Source organism: Leptodactylus fuscus, chromosome 4, assembly GCF_031893055.1.
Source record: "Leptodactylus fuscus isolate aLepFus1 chromosome 4, aLepFus1.hap2, whole genome shotgun sequence".
In the NCBI taxonomy this organism is placed as follows: domain Eukaryota; kingdom Metazoa; phylum Chordata; class Amphibia; order Anura; family Leptodactylidae; genus Leptodactylus; species Leptodactylus fuscus.
Window position 1 is genome coordinate 120,540,110 of NC_134268.1, and position 21,217 is coordinate 120,561,326.

At 37.6% G+C, this 21,217-nt stretch overlaps 1 protein-coding gene across 2 annotated transcripts in view; it reads left to right on the top strand.

Moving 5' to 3' along the window:
* GABBR2 (gamma-aminobutyric acid type B receptor subunit 2) overlaps positions 1-21,217 on the top strand; it is a 639,056-nt gene that overhangs the window by 1,474 nt on the left and 616,365 nt on the right. The window contains exon 1 of one of the 2 annotated variants that reach the window (XM_075270994.1): positions 13,310-13,777. The exons of the other annotated variant lie outside the window; for it this stretch is intronic. Within the exon in view, the coding sequence (XP_075127095.1) occupies positions 13,532-13,777 (246 nt within the window). The 5' untranslated portion in view covers positions 13,310-13,531. Of the gene's footprint in view, positions 1-13,309; positions 13,778-21,217 lie in introns of those variants that run through there. 2 annotated transcript variants of the gene reach the window in all.

Consider the following 21,217-nt stretch of genomic DNA (forward strand, 5'->3'; position numbering starts at 1 on the left):
AAATGGACATATCCTCCAAGGGTGTAAAAGTCATTGCGCTCAGATTTTATTACGTCAGACTGGTATTGTCATTATAAGGAAGAAAATAATCGTTGGAATATATCGTGCATTGATCACATAGGTTGTATCAAGATTCATTCTGTTGAAATACTAAAGACAGAGAAAGAGATGTGATGTAGTGTAGATAGACGTGAGGTGGGTAAATAGCTAGCGGCTTGGTGAGGGAAGACATCATTTCATTGTGCTTCTCACTCTGCCTGTTGGTCTATACTAAACATAATTCAATAAGTTTATTCTTGTCTGAAGGATGGTATTGGCTTTCCCTACCTTTAATAGATTCTACTCATGATTCTATTGAACGTTTTGGGATGACCCTGTTGATTGAGCAAGTGCCTGAAGATGGCAGTCATTTCTTGTCAAGGAGCCTAATACCCTTTCCAAGGCAAACTCCTCAGATTGTTTCTGCTGGAATACACCTACTTCTAAGTGACTCCAAGGAATTTAAGAAAAAAAGCGTAGAATGCTTAAAGATGGTACTAACATATCTTAAATGATTATTGCAAATGTTCTTGCTCATATGCTTTGTATACTCTAGCTCAAGACATCTTCAATATTAATAGTCATGTCTTTTGTAATTCTCTCTGTAAAAAACGTATCAGTAGAAAAGATAATTTGTTAAGATGCTCTTATCTATATAAAATGTAAAAACAGCCTAAGTTCCTGATTCAGAGCAGATTTTCCATTAATAGGGAAGAGTATTGGAAAGTTGATACATACCCATAATAAACCATTTCACCAGAAATGGACCTCGTGTATTAGTATTCTACAAGTATTTTACTAAAATTCATTGTCCTGACCTCATATACTTATCTTTCTGTTTGTATGTGATGTTCTACTCATTAGGTATATAAAGCATAGTAAGGACATGTGCTGAAAAACAGTCAGCTGGAATCCTTCTTCATATCTTGAGCTCATCAACGTAAGCCATGTTTTTGGCACCACATATTAGATTCTGAGCTTCTTTTTGGGTAGAATCAGAATTGGGAAGCTTCTTACCTTTCTTCAGCTTCACTGCTTGAGAAATAAGACAAACTATATATATATATATATATATACATATATATATATATATATATATATATATATTGTATATATATTATACTCTCTGTGTATTTACTAAGAGGTGAATTTGGTGAATATTTTTCTATTTTATATAGATAAAAAAATAATTGCTTACAAATTTTCTTGTCCATTTAGTCTACCATGTAGAATGTCACCTTTGGTTAAGGGTACCTATTTGCAAATAAATAGGTGTGAAAATGTCCCCCCTTGAGTTTGGGATCAAATGTCACACATACAGGTGAATATACAAAATCACCTCTTGTTCACTTAAATATCTAGGAGTGCTGCCTATTTTTAATTCTGTCTATGAGACACTAGGTCAGTATCCTGAGGCAAGCACCAAATTGTTGAACATACAGTACATTGCTGCTTTCTTTTTTCTACACAAGTAGATAAGTGTAGGGAGGTCAATGGATGATTTAAAAATCATGGTCTTCAATGCAAAGGCTGTATCAGGGCCCTTACTAATATTATCATTTGCAGGAATGACTGCTGCTTCCACACTTGCTGTGGCTATCCTCACCAACAAGCAGACAGATAGATAATAGAACTCATCAGTGGACAAGTTATACTATTAGTGTAGAGCATTGGACGTTATTAGCATAGTGATGCATTGTACACTATTAGTATAGCAATGCACTGTACATTATTAGCATCAAAATGCACTGTACACTATTAGTATAGCGATGCATTGTACACTATTAATACAGCAATGGACTGTACACTATTAGTATAGCGATTCATTGTACACTATTAATACAGCAATGGACTGTACACTATTAGTATAGCGATGCATTGTACACTATTAATACAGCAATGGACTGTACACTATTAGCAGTGTGATGCACTGTACACTATTATCATAGCAATGCAGTATAGCGATACACTGTACACTATTAGTATAGTGTGTGCCGGAAGTGTTTTAGAACCTTACTCTACCTTAATAACATAGCATACCTGTTGACAAGTTAATGCTTGCTACATCTGTAGATATGACACTTTAGGAAATGTCACAAAACACATATACACATATGGACAAAATTGTTGGTACCCCTCGTTTAATTAAAGAAAAACCCACAATGGTAACTTGAATCTGAGAAAGTGGACTTTGCCAAACTACATGTTGACTAGCCACAAAGCTTCTCAGAGAATGTCCTATGGACAGATGAGACAAAAATCAAACTTTTTGGCAAGGCACATCAGCTCTATGTTCACAGATGGAAAAATGAAGCATATCTTTTCTACTGTGAAACATAGAGGAGGCTCTGTTATATTATGGGGCTGCTTTGCTGCATCTAGCACTGGGTGTCTTGAATCTGTGCAGGGTACAATGAAAACTCAAGACTAACAAGGGATTCTAGAGAGAAATGTTCTGCCCAGTCTCAGAAAGCTTGGTCTCAGTCGCAGGTCATGGATCTTCCAAACACACATGACCCAATGACCCAAAAATGACCCAGTGACCCAAAACACACAGCTAAAAACACACAAGAATACTTTTTTTTTTAATGATTTTTCCCACAGATTTATATTTTAATTGGATTTGTAAAATGTAAGTATCAAAAGGAGATATTAGTAACTATATAAGCCCAAAAGTGTTTTCCCAAGCATACATTTCTTTACTATTATTCCGTTGCTGTTGCTGTTTTAGTTGAAAATTTGCTACCGAACTGCTTGTTATAATCTCTTATTGTTTGCCAATGCCATGATATTCCTCATTTTGTTTTATGTTAATTATATTTTCATGTGTGCTTGATTTACTTTTTATTTTTAGCACTACCCATTATATCTGTAATATAACTCCAGGTACTATACACAGATTCAGCTCAGGCTATTATTCCTACTGATGTATGGCAGTACCCTTGGAACAGATGGTGACAGTGCAGTTTTATGGGACAGGGGGAACATTTATTTCTGTGTTGGCAGACATTTTTCGGAGTATTATTGTTTCTACAGAAAAAAAAGCCACATAGATCATTGGTATGGATGCAGTTACCCATATATATTTAAGCATTTTATGCAATGCAAGCCTGCAAGCAATTTCAATTGAATGAAGAAATCTGTGTTTTTCATATGACCTTTGTTATGTTATACTATATTCTTCTGGTTGATCAATAACCTTCCATTAGTATTTAACTTTTGTTCAATATTTGGCTAATAATAAATGTTAGGATACTGTAACATTATTAATTATTAACACTTGCCTAAATTTAAGCATATAAAGAGAAGATTATAGCAGCAGGATATTGTCATGTATTAAAAGGGGTATGGAATCACAGGACGGGGATATAATATTACCACTTTATAAGGTGCAGGCCCATCTGGCACATGCACCAGTTAATAGAAAGAATGTCCTGGAGATGAAGAAGGTTCAACAGGGGGCCATAAAACTGGTACAGGACATCAAGGGCCTCAGTTATGAGAAGAGACTGAAGGAGTTAAATCTGTTTTGTCTGGAGAAGAAGTGTTTAAGGGGAGACATGATAAACCTATATGAATAAATAAATGACCTATACAAGAAATATGGGGATAAGTTGTCCTGTGTAAAATCCCCTCAAAAGACAAGGACAAAGATTACTCCCTCTGTCTGGAGAAAAAAAAGGTTTAAACTCAAGAGCTGTAAGGACTGTGAATCTGTGGAATAGCCTACCCAAGGAGCTGGTCACTGGAGCAACAGATGACAGCTTCAAAAAAGGACAGGTTTCCAAGCCTTGACAGCACAAGCTATATTGTGCCATTCCTGTCTGTATTTTTGAACCATTAAATGAATAATTAATTTATTTTTGGCCTCCTTGGACTTTGTTTAGTGGCACTCTCTACACATCCCGTTTTTTTTTCTTTTTTTCACATTGATCCTCACCACCCATGGGTGGTTCTCCGGGTAGGAGCTGACACTGCATTCAATCCTTTTCCAACCTAAGGCTCCAAGGCAACTGGGTACTTTTCTTTTTTTACTATAGCTTCAAAAAAGGCCTTTTTAAAGCAAAATAGCATTGATGCTTATGGAAATGGATAGAATGTTATGTGCATTTTGACATTACTATAGATAGATAGATGGATAGATAGATAGATAGATAGATAGATAGATAGATAGATAGATAGATAGATAGATAGAGATTTAAAGGGATGTCTGGCAAATATTTTTTTCTTAAAAAAGGGTGAGCATGGCATGACAACATTTAAAACAAGTGATAGCTAACTCATTCATCCCTATCAGCTCCTGATCCAACAGGTCCTCTCTGGTTTCTACTTTCGGGTTTCTGTCAACACTAGCCGCAGCAGGGACGCACCTCAGCCTTTGTGATCAGTGGGCATTTCCAGTTTGTCATAATGTACCAGGAAGTGGTAAATCTAGTGACCAGATGGACAGGGAGTGGCAGGTGAATATAGTTGTTTTTTTGTTTTTTTTTCTCGTTTTTCTTTTAATTGATATGTCATACAGATGGGGTTTTTTGTTTTTGTTTTAATAATACTCATTGAACAGTCCCTTTAGTATTACTGATAAAATCTGTTTGTAACCTCAGCCTCATTATATGCATCGTTATTGGGTCCTTTACTGTACTGCCAGTGGCTTGTGCCAACTAACATGAAACTTTGACTTATTTCATGATAAACGACAGACTATACAGCCACCAAAGAAAATCGAGTGAAGCTGGCAGCAAACACAGTGACAGAGTGTTGTCCTATTGTGTCTGCCATTATATTCTAGCCTTCAGCAATGGCCACAGCATATAGACCAAAAGGACATTCGAAGACTATACCAGTGATGTTGTATGCAACTAATGTCTTTAGATTCCATTTACACAGTTAGGTCAATTGTCTGTAACAAGGGGACTCAACAATATGTGAAGACAGTCTTCTATATTTACTTTTATTTTCACTTGCTGATTATTAGAAAGCTTTGCTTTGTACATTACCTGCAAAGTGGATGGGATTCTGGCTAATCCCATGTACACATCGCAGAAAAAAATCCTCTGTGGACTTTCTGTGAAAAAAAAACTGCAGAAAAAAATGCGCTTTCGCTGTGGATTTTTCCACAGCAATTTTTGCTGCAACTCACTAAATTGGGCCTTAACTATGTTTGGATTTGTAGACAACTAAAATTTAAACAATTTAGCAAATATAAGTAAACATTTTGCAGCGTTTTAGAGAGTTTCTCTAACCATCTTCGTGGTGACAGTCTTCTGTCATGATGGATGCAGGGACTTTCTATGATCTTATTGCACCAGGTTATCCGGCAGGGTCACTGCATGCACAAGAAGATACCCTACCACCAATAAGGAAATCATGGCTTGGTTTCGGAGTATAGAAAGTTCGTGCATTCATGATTATGTCTATTGGTAACTGATCAAGACAAAAGATAAAAAGCTACTATAAGATGGTTAGAGAAAATCATCACTACTCTGCAAAATGTTTAATTACTGAAAATGTTAAACTTTAATTGTCTTATATTAAACATGGTTATATTTGTTTGTATACCCCTCTAAGAAGATTCATTGCTCCTGCAATCATCTGTGCAGATCCTTCCTCTTGTAGATGTAGATTGCTTGTAGGCTGTTTACATGGTTAAATGTGCTGCCAACAAGCAATCATTTATATGTACATAAAGATATGAAGAGTTGACAAAAAATATTTGTTCATATGTGGAGTTACCTCTGGTTATATTTACACTGGTTAGTGGTCAGGAATAAATGTTTCTATGAACGTTTGTCTATCCAATAAACAGCCTTCATAAAATGCCTTTAGTCAGGTTACACGTAATTAGATAAATTCTTCTTATCACACTTATATATATAGTAGTATCTAGGTTTCAGTACTCCATCAGTCACATCCTATTTTTCATTAGCCTATCACTAAGCATTTTTTGTAACAGCTAGCTTCTTATGATCACTGATAGTACTACAGATTGACTTACCGGTCATCTGACTCCATCTAAATTCTCTTATCCTACATTATTGCATTTGATGGCATTTCAACATATCAGATTTTGCACAGTAAACCCTATTAATTTCAGACTGAGTACACTGCAGTGCGCTCAGCATAAATCTACAGGACTATAAAAGGACAACATACAGCAAATATGTTGTATGTAAATATACAAGGCTTTTAACATGAAAGTTAAGAGGGAAATGGGAAAATTGGAGAACCTTTGTTTTATAACACATGTTAATTTTTATTTCCTGTATGGTATATACAGTATATAGTAGATTCTGCCTAGTATCTTCCACATTATGGTAATAGAATAGCACTTTAAAACCTAGTCATTAAATAGGAATTTTGATTTAGTTGTCATCTGTTCTCATTCTGATTTGTCATATTATAATACTGCTGGATTTCTGTGAATTAAGACTCTCCAGGAGAATGAAGGGACTGTGAGCATCTACAGCTCATTGATTCCAATTACAAAAAAAACCTCACATTTAAAGTAATCCTACCTACTATGTCTTTCTAAAATACTTTACAATCTCTTAATAAACCAACCAGTTTCTACCAGTACACTTTCTACCCACACAAGGAAAGTCACATGCAATCTTACTACAAGCCTACCTAAAATATTCCCAGAAGTACCATTATATTGTACCACTATCACTAATTGTGGGATGAAACAGGAAGATACATAGAAACGATAGGTCATGTGTTCCCTTTAATCATCCTTTTGAAGATGTTTTTCTGTTCTTTTGAATTTGGATATCCGATCTTGGTATTCTCGTGGCCCTGTTAATTTGGTTATCAACTGTTCTTGGATGGTATGAATTTTGTATCCAACACTCTATTCCTGTATAAATATGCTTGCCTTCAGATATTGTGTTATACCAGCCTGATGAAGGGATCGATTTAGTTATCCCGAAAGTTTGCAATATGTCATCATTTTTTAGTTAGCCATTAATAAAGGTATCAACTACTGAGGACTCCTCAAAAAATGTTATTGTTCTTTTGAAGTAAGTGAAGTCAAGTCTGTTTTAGACTAAAGCCTCACATAGCGAAGCACAGCAAAAAAAATGATGAGTTTTGTGGACTTTCTGCCCGTATTATACCAAAATGGAAAACATCATTGTTTCTGCAGGTATAATTGACATGCTGCAATTTTCAAGTGTTTTTGAAAACATGGCTTTTCCCCTGCAGATTTCTTTTCTGCAATGTGTGGAATCCCATCCACTTTGCAGACACTGTAAAATGCAGTGAAAAACGCTGCTTTTTCGCAATGTGGGGCTTCAGCCTTAAGCAGCAGACAAGGTGCTTTTCATCTTATACACATGTCCTTTCAAGGGTAGCTGTGGATGTGGCCATATATACAGTAAATAGTAAAATAGTATTGCTTTATGTTTCAGAGGGGGACATGTGCTGAAAAACAATCACTCCATTCTGCAAAGAAAAAGGATTTACATCATATTATGTAATGTACCTTCTGAAATGGATATGTGTATTTGGATTCTTATACAATATATAGCAGAGCTTTATCATTGGGTACAATTGTAATGTATATTCTATTTACTTGGATTGCCTGGTGATAAACCAGCTCCCTAGATCTCTATCCTATTGACCCATGTGGTCAATCCTTAAAAAACAAGTGGACAATTAAAAGCACAGACAATGTGATAAATTTCATATACTGACTAGGCAACAATGGGTTTCCATTAGGATCAGGATTTGGCCCAGAAACTGATATCCAGAATGCCAGGACAAATTACAGAAATCTTGAAATAAAGAGTCAACTCTATAAATATTGAGTTTTTGCATAAGCTTGATGTGTTTGGCAATACAAGTTTAACCAATGCTAATAACTGTTCTTCAGTATACCATAGAAACATTTGACTAAAACATCTAAAAACACCGAAGCAGCAAACTTACCAACAAGCCAATATTTTTGACAGTCTCAAAACTTTTGCCTACAACTGTAGAATGGAGATGGTGAGCCTGGTCATCTCCTCCAACATCTGTGTCGGATCCCACAAATCTTTTAATGATACACTCCAAAATGTTGTCGAAAGCCTTCCCAGAAGAGCGAAAGCTTTTTGTCTGTAAGGGGAATGGAGAGACGAATAAATGTCTATAGAGTTAAAGAGATAAAAGATCCTGTAGGTGTAATGTATAGGTATCCTAATACTTTTGTCCAGGCTTGAAACTGTATTTATAGATCACTTGTGCCATAGACTGCAATACAGTGTAACTGTTGGAGTCTGCCACAGACAAGGGTGGATTGGGCCATATTGCAGGTCACTGCTGTGTAAACATGTTATGGCGCTCTCTCTCTGAGCAGGTGTCAGATGGTACTGACACTGCCTAATGTTGCACAACTGTACATCCTCTAGTACTGTAGGTTTCAAAACTATTTACAAGCACAAGATCAGGGAGGTAATTGATGTTTGATTTACTTTTTTTCATTTATTAACTCCTTTTATCACTTGGGATGCTATGGGTTTTCATCTTTTGTAAAACTGCATTTAAAAGTAAAATTTTTGATTCTTAGTCTCCCCCAAAATGAGTCCGTTTCACTAGTGACCTGTATATACAGTTATGTATAGAAAATGCAAACTGATCTTTCTTGCATGTGCCACCTCTGCACAAGATACCCCTGTGATGTCATTACTGATGCCAAAAGGATCAAATCACTTGTCCAAATGAATACATTGCTGCTGCATTTGGAAACAGAGCCCTCAATATGACTGCTGTGTTCAGGGTTTTCTGTGACAACAAACTGACGGCTGCTTGATCCTTTCATTTGAAGTGCAGGCAGTGACATCAAAAGACATTGACCAGTTCCTTACTCCATCACTTGACATTAAAAATTTGTCTTGACTTCTCCTGGTAGAGGAAATTCACAGATTATAAAATTCAGTCTGATTTTAGGACCATTCAAGGTGCCCATTTTTGATGATTTATTTTCTGCTGTTTGAGTTGTAAAGCACTTATATGCACATATGTCTATTATACAATAAATGTATATCAATCTATGTACTGTACTTATTTTACTTAAGGGTCAGGCCGTTTGTTCACTTGTTTGTCTAGGGGGATAAAAAGAATAGAACGACCCTGTGATCACCTAACCATTGATCACTTCTTGGATCAACAACAGACAACATATTGGTGATAGGCTTATGTCTATAATGACTGTCAGATGCAGTGCTGTTCCCAAAGGAAAATATAAATTGGACAGGTTATACTTTCCTTGTCCAATTGTATTGCTTTCCCTTGAGAAAAGTGGCGCCAGAGATTCTGGCAGGCGCTCAACCCACTGCCTCAGTATAGATTAATATGTATGTGCAGCTTAGACAAATTTGGTATGTGAATGGAAAGTGTTATTTCTAGCCAATATCTCTTTTTTGTCTTATGTTTACAGATACAAATTAAAATAGTCAATTATATATTTTAAAGTTTTGAATAAGAAAAGTTCAGGCATGTTTCTAGATTTTTTTGTCAGTTCACCACTCTTTTATTCTATTAGATGGAATGGCATTCTTCATTTTTTTAAAATATCTCAACATTGAAATTGCCACACTAAGAAGGACAAGCTGTAAGGTTTTGCATATCAAGGATGTAGACGTTTTCGCTAAGATCTGCAAACAATCAAATTTTCAAGCACTTATCTCCAATCTGTAGCATGTGGAAGGGGCATAAACGCCAGATTGATAAAGAGCTGTGGGATGATTCTACTATGCCTAATGTTTGCTGACATGCCAGGTATAGCCATTTGTGGCAAACAGAATCCTTGAACTGAGAGGCCTTGGTTTATCATTCTGGCATATCACTATGTCTAGTGTCTGAGACATCAGCACTTATCAACTCTGAATGCCATGGTATTTGGAACAATAACAACAAACTAGAATGACAGAAAGAGTCTTGGCATATTGGGTTGATACAAACCATTAGAAAGCATTTTCATGACACAGGGAACCAAAACCAGAAATCTAGCTATAGGTGATTCATTGACCTTATGCTACCGTACCACTATGAAAGGTTCTCATGATACACTGCTTACATGATAAGCTGTAATGGAGGTCTATCTGGTCTATCTTGTGCAGCAGTGAGACCTGTCTCTTGTCCTAGATGCAATGATATCCAGATATCATTTCAGGTGCACTTCATGTTACATTAATTTGGTTGTGGAACCAATGGTACGACCATTTTTCCAAAGTGTCCCGGGAGGTTTTTGAAACAGAACAATGCCAGTCTGTATGTTGCTCGTGCTACTGTGAGCAGCCTATGTGGCCTGGTATCATGACCTGAGAAGTATCTCCAGACTTGTCACCATCAAAAAACATCTGGGGTGTCTTTGGTCGACAATTGCAAAGGGAGGGAGGGAGGGTGCCAGCAAACAAAAATGATTACAAAGTGCATGGTGTGGGATAAGGTTGTTCAAACAACAATTAATAATCTCATTGATAGCATTCCAAGGGGTGCGAGAGCATGTATTTCTGTGCATGGCGCTCATATCCAATACTGAATAAATTAAGATGTTTTAAATATTTTGATTCCATTTTTGCAGTGGAAGTTTACATCCTGTATGACAATAAATGAGCTGATCCATCATGTGGACTTGGCTTTCACCCTGGAGCGGATGTTGGCCACCAAAAACCATACCTTCTCCAGTTTCTGCTCCAGATGGGCCCTTTGGTCTGCTTTTATGGAAGATAGGAAAACTCCCCGGGCCAAGAATCCCCTCTCCACCCCTAGTGCAATTCCATAACGTGTCACGCGCATCGGATCATAGTTGCTATTATTATTGTTGGTACTACAATTGTTTTTTTTTGCTTTTAGATAATTATTGACTTTATTATGCCAAATTTGTTTTTACTTTTAACAATGTTTGTTTTCCTCCCTGCTCTATTCTTCCATCGCCTTCCCTGTCCCTCTCTTCCCTAGGTCAAGGTCTATTACTTATCTGGACATGGAAGTGTAACATCTCTGCCTGTTTGGGTCTCTGCGCCAACCTCTGCTCGCATGCTGCGGCGCAGGAGGCGTGTGCAGTTTGATAACTTGTTTAGAGTTTTTGGTTGCATTGTCTGAACACTGTCCTATTCCTTCACCTTGTTAATTGATTTTCCACCACACCCATCTCTTTAAGTTTTGTTTCGCCCTGTGATTGACAGCCTGTCTTCCTATCAGGTTCAGGGCGGGTTCTTCCTCCCTATTTATTCTTGGCTCACATTCACATTGATGCTTGCTATTGCCTTGTGCTTGCTGGTGTTTCTCTTGCTGTTTAGTTACTTGTATTCTTTATCCTGACCTTGGCTTTCCCTATTGACTACTCTTTTGGACTTCGATTTGGCACTGCATTGCTCGACTGTTACTGACCCCTGGCTAGCTGACCTCCCTTTGTTGTTGTTTGTCTTGTCTGCATTTTGTGTTTTCACGTATATAGGAAGGGATCGTCTCCAAGTTGCCGCCTATTACGTAGGGTAGGACTAGGCAAGCAGGAAGGGACAGTGAGGGGCTTCAGCTTAGGGCTCACTGTCTCTTGTGCCCCTTCCCAGGGTTTCCAGCAGCTACTGGGGAATTGCTGCTCCTATTGCAATTCTCTTACAAGAAGCTCTTGATTTCCCTCCTGTTTGCCGGGGAATCCTCTTGGCACCTTGTGATCTAACTGGGGGTAAAAGAAGGGGCTCCCATCGAACCTTGAAAATGCCGATATCAATATTGATCACAGCATCTGAGGGGTTAACCTGCCAGTGTTAGAGTATTTTCTGACATCAGTAGTTAATTCTGGGTTCCAGCTGAATTATACAGAAATCTGACCAATCTAATAGGCACAGCGCCAGTGCCGGCTACATTAATACTGTGTATAATTACGGTACTGAATGTTAAATAATTATACCCACAGTGCAATGTAATAGTACAGCACAGAGATGAAAGGGGTTAAATAAATGAAGAAAAACGCAAACGTATAAGCCATAATATTAAAACTGTCTGTTCATTATTGTACTTGGCCTAGCTGTGCTGACAGAACATCTCTGAGCCATCAAGGTAAGAACAAACTAGACCTCAGAAAGGATCCTGCAGTAACAAGCACCAAGACATTAGCAGCAGATCCTTTAAGTCCTGTAAACTATAATGGGGCCTTATTGGACTGGGCATATGAGGACTGGACACATTAGATCCTTGTGAATCCTTATGAAGGGTAAAATGTTACGGAATGTAACACACATGACAAAGCACTAGGTTTGCTTTTGCAAATGTTTAGGTTTATATTTGCTCAGCAGGAGTTTAGGAATTCCTAATTAGAGTCATTAGCAATGTCCACAGGAGGTATTTAGTGTTATGGAAAATGGAGCTTAAGATTCACACTGAGCCACAAGCCATATTTACTTTAAAAAAATGTATGTATATATAGGAAAAGCAGAGAAGAGAAACCCTGGGAATGGTCATAAATGTTTGAAGCTCAATCCATGGAAATGATTTGGCTGCAAAATGAATTGACTAAATAAATACATTGAATAAAGGAAATAAACTCAATCAGGTTTTTTGGTGCAGGAAGGGTATTTGTCTTTTTGTGTCTTACCAGTATGCAACTGAACATAACAATCCCAGCAAACTGTAGAAGGAAAGGTTTATTTCACCAAACTCAGTGTGTCTTCTTATAGTGTAACAAAATTTTCATTTTTTTTATATCATATACATTATACAACTACACAGGTACAGCTAATAAGAGAAAAATAATAAAGGCAGTATATACTTGCATTGATAAAATGTTTAATAAGATTGAATACTAAATTTGTGTTACTATTTCTGCTTGACCAAATATCTTCTTCAGTGTTGAAGCCTTGCTAAAGAGCATAAGTAATGTATTTTACAGTAAACAAGATGTATTCTTCCTAAGAATTAACAAAATGGCCATAGCAGAGCTTCAGGGCTTGATCTTAGTGTTTGAGCAACTCATTTTCTTAGCATTTTACACAGCCCTGTATTCCATATTTTTTATATACATATGTAGCAGAATTACCCCCAAATTTAATTTAGGTTAAACTGCTGCGACATGATATCTTATCACAGAATGCAACAAAGACCATATATATATATATATATATATATATATATATATATTTACACTGGATTCTCACATTTATTTATTACATTTGATTTCCTCTAAAAATCAATTTTTTGCTTCCTTCAATATGCAACACAAAAAACTTCATTCAATATATGTTATGAAACCCAACATTAGAAGGTTCAGTGAAGGTTATGTCACAGCAAGGTTTTCATTGACAGTGCTTATGTCACTGTGTTTATCTATAGCCACGGATTTGTTGAACAGGTTTACTATCCACTGTAGAGTTGCCAGCTCTGGTGAGCTCTTTATCCCTTAATGACAGTCATCCCTTTCTCAGACACACACAGAAGACGATGTTGACAGATAGCTCCAAGGCTCTAGTAATGAACATTCCAAGGAAGTTGATCGACAGACCGCATATAAAACATGGTGACTCGGATGTGGAAGAGAGAACCTTTTGGAATATATTTGTTGTTCATGTTATTGTTTTCCACTGAATCAAGGCCTGTAAGCTTATCAATTCTGGGGCTCCTGCCTATTAGTCGCTTTATGGGCCCAACAAATCTTACAGCAGGTGTCCTGCCTGCTGTTCATCTAGCTTTGGAACACTTAGTCAGCCACCCTGAGATCCTAAAGGATTATCAACTACAATTAACATTTACGGATACACAGGTACAGTTAATAATATAGAAAAATAATAATGGTAGTACATACTTGCATTGATAAAATGTTTAATAAGATTGAATACTATATTTTTGTTACTACTTCTGCAGGAGCAAATATCTTTTCCAGTGTTGAAGCTTTTCTAAAGACTATAAGTAATGGATTCCTCGACATTAACTCATGGCGTTATAGTGTAGCAATTTGTATTGGTCTACCCTTTAATATTCTTATATTGCTAGACTTATATGATCACTAGCACAGCAACTAATTTTATTGGTTAAAAGGGCTTGTGTTTTTTTTTTTTTCATTTTCACTAATCTTACCTCCAATTTCAATGTTTGAAAGATAGAAAAAACAAGGCACTCACCATAGCGATTCTTAAAATATGCAACTCTTTATTACATTTCCTTTAAAATTGTATGCACATAACAAGAAGAGTGGTAGCATTTGACAGCAAAGCAATGTCTGTTTCGTGCATGTTGCACTTCCTCAGGCTTGCTTCTTCCACAGCTTTTTCCAAAGAAATTCCACAGAGTTTTCCCCTGTAGACTCTCTGCTTTTATTATACCTGTACGGAAAACGTCAGTGTTTCTGCAGGTAATTGACATGCTGCGTTTTACAAAAATCTGAGGTTTTTGGAATCGCAACATTTCCACTTCAGCTTTTTTATACAATGTATGGATGGGATTAGCCAGAATTCTGTGCACTTTGCAGATACTGTAAAACATGGTGCTTTTGCAGCGTGGGGCCCTGAGCTTAACATGAATTGTAAATGTTTAGTTTTTGCCAACACCCTTACCAGATATCTGTGTATATGATCTTTTGTATAGTTCTGGTCATTTTTGTAGTCATTGTCTGTTTGCATTTGTATTATTTCAATGTATACTCACACTACAAAAAGTTAGGGCATGTAGTTACTTAATATCCTTAATATCTAATTTATGAAATTCACTGGTACAAAAGAAATCTGCAGAACATTTGAATTTAAGGGCAGTGAGGTATTTAAATGTATTATTCTAAAATAATAACTATTATGATAGCCTTGATAATTTAGCGTAATTTTTGTGACAAGGTAATAGTGGTTCTGAGGATGTTGGTTAAATATCGCTTCACTGCAAAAATTTAAAGTGACACCTTAATAGTAATACTTCTGTGATATTCGGAGTCTTAGGCTAAAGCTCCACATTGCAAAAATGCAGCGTTTTGACCCACTGTGGCAAACACTGCAGCAAAAAAAACAAACAAACACTGCATTTTACAGTACTTGTAAAGTGAATGAGATTCTGGCTAATCCCATCCACACATTGCAGAAAAATATCCTCAAAGCTGCGTTTTCGAAAAACGACCAGGTTTTTGAAAATCACAGCATGTCAATTATACCTATAGGTGTAAACAGGGAAGAAAATCCACTGACAAAAACTCAGGAAAACGCAATGAAAAACACCGCTTAAAAAAAACACTATGTGTTTCGTTACGTGGGGTCTTAAAGCTTTTTCAATGGATCCCAATATGGTAATTTCTGCAAGGATTTGTGGGTGTTTCTGGGAAGATTGGTTAAGGCTTTACAGCCCCATGTATGCAAAGGTATGTTCTAGGGCTTGTTAATGCAGGCTGGTTGTCAGGAAAATTATCAGGAACAAACATTGCTAAAAATGTGGAAGCCTCACACTGCTAAAAGTCCATCTTCCTAAATGAACATACAATATTGTGGGTAAAACAGGTATTACCCGCAACATTGTGCAGTCAATGGGAAATCATGGGTGTCCCGCTTCTCACCAATGTATGGTTACGGTATGGTGGGCTTTATGTATATTACCACCCTCAATGTTCTCCCAATCTAAAACACAGATTCTTGTTTTTTGGCCGATTGCATCTTTTATGCAACATAGTATGGACAGAGATGTAGCACTGGCAATCTGTGACACTGTATCAGGAGGAACACTTGCAGTGACGACCATTCCACTCCATTGTATTTTCCATTAGATTGTGTAAAAGGCTGATGAAAATGAGTGCTGACTGAATACCAACTGTATAATGGTAATCTGCGCTCGTCATCCCCAGCAGTCAGTTGCAGAGAAGACATAGAGGTGGACTCGGGCCCATAGCAGCCAATGACAGTGCAGCTTTCATTTCTCTAGAGCAGCTGTGATTGGTTGTGATGGGTAACAGAGACAGGTGTTCTTAAGAAAATCTGTTGGCGATATAGGGAATATATCATGAAGCAGAGGAGGAGCAGAAAGACGTATTCATAGAAGAGATAGGGCAGAAGAAAAGGTGGACAGGACCATGATGAATCTGAGGTCGCATAGCTGTCAATAGTATTGGCAAGCAGTAGAGAGACCCCCTGTTTACCCAGCAATCCATATAAAAAAAAAGAATTCACATTGTGATCATGTGAGTTATTGAATAAACTTTGAGTATGCAATTCTTATTATTGAAAGGTTGATTCTTCAGACAATATAATGTATCAAAAAAAATCACCGGAGTGTCCCTTAAAGCAAAAAACTTGAAAGCTTGATAAAAAAAAGTTTCATATTTTTCTATTTTAATTATTTTGGCACCTTCATACTGTATTTGGTCATTTGGTTTAACATAAATTTAAGATTTACTTGTAGGAATAGGACTAATTGAAAGGTCATGCACTTAGGAAGTCAATGCAATTACACAGCTATTCCATTGACTGGATTTAACATGTTTTTTCCACTTAAAGGAACTGAATTACAAAGCTATAGACATTTAGATTGTGGACCACACCATACTTGTCAAGAGCTAATTATAGCTTTCTAAAACTCCCATATTACCTTCTATATTATTAGAACAGCTGTCTCGCTCCAAATATGAGAGAAAACTACTCAAGGAATTACTGGAAATTGTACATTCCATTCTACTATTTTGTCAGGAACTAAACATTTTAGACGCATTTGTATTATAAATCTTTCAGTTTTTATCAAAATTCTTTACAATAGTTAAATTCTATTTTAGTCCCTTAGTGTCCCATACTGTATTCCGTACTCAAACAGAAACATATATACAGTGATGTGTAAAAGTTTTAGGTGGATGTGGGAGAAAAGACTGCAAATGAAGAATGTTTTTAAGAACAGAAGCGTAAAAGGAGTTATCCACTTTCATTAGGATAGGTCATCAATATTAGATCTTAGAGGGACTGACTGTCAGGAGACCCTCAAATCATTTGCTCCCCGACAGTGCTGCTCATGGTAATGCTTACATGCCAGGAGCTGTGCAAAGTATAGTGGCAGCTTTAGGTATTACAGCGCCGCTGCCCCAGTGAAGCAATACACCTTACTATGGTATTATGGCTGAGCATATTTCCATTAAAAAAAAGGAAAGCCAATGGTAGCGTAAAACTAGCTTGACATTAAAGGGGGTGTCTAGGGGATAACTTTTTTGTAAACAGGCAACATAGTAAGGACCAGTGTGGTAAGCATCAGAACAGAAGAAGCAATGTAGTAAGAAAAATTACTTACTACATTGTCACTTCTGTTCTGATGCTTACCACACTGGTCCTTACTTCCTTGTCCCATCAACATAGAAGTCACTGTTCGGCTAAATACTGGCCACAGTGCTGACATCTAATAGCTAAAGAGGAATCCATTAAACCATTCTGCCCTTTGTGTCTATTAGCTCATATTCAGTCATGTTTCAGTTCTTCATTAGGACTATTGGAGTCCTCTACCTTTCTTGCATCTGTTGTATTATCTATCTATCTATCTATCTATCTATCTATCTATCTGTCTGTCTGTCTGTCTGTCTGTCTGTCTGTCTGTCTGACTGTCCGTCCGTCCGTCCGTCCCTCTATCTATCTATCTATCTATCTATCTATCTATCTATCTATCTATCTATCTCATATCTATCTATCATCTATCTATCTATCTATCTATCTATCTATCTATCTATCTATCTATCTATCTCCTATCTATCTATCTATCTATCTATCTCATATCTATCTATCATCTATCTATCTCCTATCTATCTATCTATCTATCTATCTATCTATCTATCTATCTGTCCATCCATCTATCTAATTTCTAGATCTGTTTCACACAAGTCAAGTGTTATGTAGCTGGCAAAGTGCATTTAGGATGGAAGTGAATACAAAATTAATGAAGTTTTAACTGGAGAGATATATTACAGCACTTTCCCATTTATAACCACTCACTCAGTTCCCAGGAGAATCAAAGATGAAGTGTCTCAAAAAAAGAAGAGCCTCTGCTCAGCTCTCCTACATACTGCTGCTACTGTACATGTCTGCATTTTCATGTTATATAATCAGTGCCTAAAGGTGTGAAAAATATTTGACTTCTGCAGTGATATGAAAAATATTGGTCATCTCTTGTCATTTGCACTACTTTGGTGTTGGTCACATTAAATGGTGTATGATCTTTAATGGAAATATAGCGTTAGACAAACACAGAAATACACTTTTTGATTCATTGCTTTATTTTAATTTAAGGAACTAAGTTATACACCAATAGGAATATGTTTGTATATGTTCAATCATATTTGATATGCTGTACTATATTATATAATTCACTTATGATTTTGTATTTTATGAGATAACATTTATAGACCTTTTCCTTTACTAGTTATATTATCCAACATTTACATAGCACATGTGAAAAAATATTCAGATTTACAGGCCATTTTTACTCTAAACCTAAAATATCTGGTATGACTGGGGTTGAAATTAATATTCTCCAATATCCTTTACCATCATCAGGGCTTATTCACATTTCCATGTCCTCCTTTCTCAGTGCACAGTCTTATTGATTGTGTTGTGTCTTTAGTCCATTTTTCACATACGTGAAAGAAAATTGTTATACTTTGCAATGTGTTGGATCTGTAAAAAGCAGACAAGACACAGATTCATATGCTGACTGGGATTTTCACGCAGCTTAGAATTTAAAGGGGTTTTTCGGGATAGAAAAAAAAATCTTCCTATAAGATAAGATAAGATAATCCTTTAATAGTCCCACAATGGGGAAATTTCAGTGATACAGTTTCATAGATGGTACAGTAGTATATAACAAGAGAGAAACACATACAAGCTCATGGCAGATAGAGAAATACTAGGAATCATAGCAACTAAAAAGAAAGAAACACAGACACACTGCAGGATCATTTAGTTCTCTGTGCGGATTGATGTTAATAATAATACAGCCGAATGTGGTTGGAGGACACGAGGAGGGGGGTCACAGTATGTAGATATAACAAGCAGAAAACATTTTTGCAGAGGTGGGGGACATATGCAGCTATCATGATAACATGTGGTAGTTCTTTGGTAGGTAGTGAGATCTCCTGCTCACAGCTGATAGTTCAGTATATTGTATCAGCACTAGTGTCCATTAACCACAAAAAATGCCCCAAATGTCCTTCATCACAAGCCCTCCTCCTCCTCCTCCTTTCTTCTTACCACTGTGTTCTACTGCCCAGAGAGGTCTGAAGCCATCCAGGTAGACAGGGTGCTGCTCTCTTGCCAAGCTTCCATAACTCCTGGGGTAGGTGGGTGATGGTAGGTTCTCAGGTTGTAACAGAGTCCCACGTGTCCACAGTAATAGAAAGAAATACCAGTCAGCTGTAGGCATCCTCACACATCAGCAATAGATGCCAAAAATGATCTCCTTGAAAGAAGAAGTCCGCATTTCCATGTAGGTTTCTCCTCCATGCCGCATGGTGTCCATGCTGTCCTTAGCTTCTGGGGGGATGGTAACAGGCACATGTGTACACACAGGAAACCAGCTGAACCAGGTCTTGAGTCATTGTCCATGCTTTACAATAGAAACAAAATACTCCACAGGGTCTTCCATTCGATTTATAGTTGCTAATTCATAGTGCTAGTTTGCTTGGTTACAGGGTTCTTGAAGATACAGAGAAAAAGAGTGAGAAAGGAAAGATAAAGGTTGCTCCCAGCTTGGAGCCCTGTATCGAGGCAGCCACTAAGGGTGCCAGGAAGTAGGAATGAAAACTAAACTCCCTGCCCCCACCTAACTTCTAATTTACATCAATTAAACAAAAAATGTATAATTACCTATATAACCACCCCAGGGACACTTTCTGATAATCCGTTTCACCGCTTCCAAAACAGAACATCACCAGTACTCCCTTTCCCAACATCCCCATCAATACTTCCATGTCTTCCTGTGTCTGGAACGGGTCCTCCTCTCCTCTTCCAGCGCCTCTTCCAGCGCTGTCTGAAGGATGAGTTCAAGACATGTGCAGTAGAGATTGCAATCCATCTCTACAGCATGTCTCACAGTTACTTTCAGTCTGTGCGCAGTGTCTCCAGGCTGCGCACAGTGAAGAAGAGAAGAGGAGCCATCTCCCACATTGGAAGCTAGGTAAGTATGATGCTATGGGAGGCAGCATCAGTGGGCAGGAAGGGGGTTATGAGAGGGGGGGGTATCAGTGGGCAGAATAACATAGCATAGCTAGGATGGGATAAATTAGTGTTGTTTAGCTAGGAAGATGGAGGGGGTGTAACACAGTGAGACAGGAGGGGGGGGGCAGTGACAGGAGGGGGGAGCAGTGACAGGGAGGGAGCATGACAGGTACACAGGAAGTTACATAGTAGGAAGCTACACATGTAAACAAATGCAGAACAAACCACAGACATCTAGAAATTAATAACACTAACAGACCTTTTAAAAAAAAAAAATTACCTGGAAAACCCCTTTAAAGAGAATGATAAGTGTGCAAAAATAACCAAAATAGGGTATGTCTCCATTTTCTTTTCTTTTTGCTCTGACCAACGGTTTGTGAAACAAGTGAATGACTACACTCACCAATTTAACCTCAGTAGGACTATGTCCTTTCTGTGGAGAATACAGATCCATTCATGAAAACCAAAGTGTGAATAAGCCCAAAAAGGGTTACAGTTGAATTGTGAGATCAGGAAGGCTTTGTTAAAGGGGTTCTATCAGCAAAATTATGCTGTATGAGCCCCACATATGCGTGAATAGCCTTTAAAAAGGCTATTCAGGCACCGCAAATGTTATTTTAAACATCCACCACCCCCCGCTTTAAAATAAAACCATAAAAAGATTTGTAAATCATACCTTATTGTGCATTGTGGGCGGTCCTCCATGGTCCGACGTCATCTTGCTGTCACGCCTTCCTCTTCTTTCTTCTTCCAGCGACGCCCTCCTGTCCTCGCTCTTCCCCACCTTCATCTTCTTTTCTTCCGGAATGAAGAAGTTCACGAGCGTACTGCGCATGTGCAGTATCCTCGTGTAGTTCTAAGGTGTACTTAGAACTACAACAAAAATGGCGGAGGGAGCGATACTGCGCACGCGCGGGATTTGAACACAACTTGCCGGAAGAACAGGAGATGAAGGCCGCAAAATCACGGCCGCAAAATAACGCGGCGTATACAATCCGAACTCCCATTGAAATAAATGGGAGCATTTTGAGCGCTTCATCTGCCGGCTCATG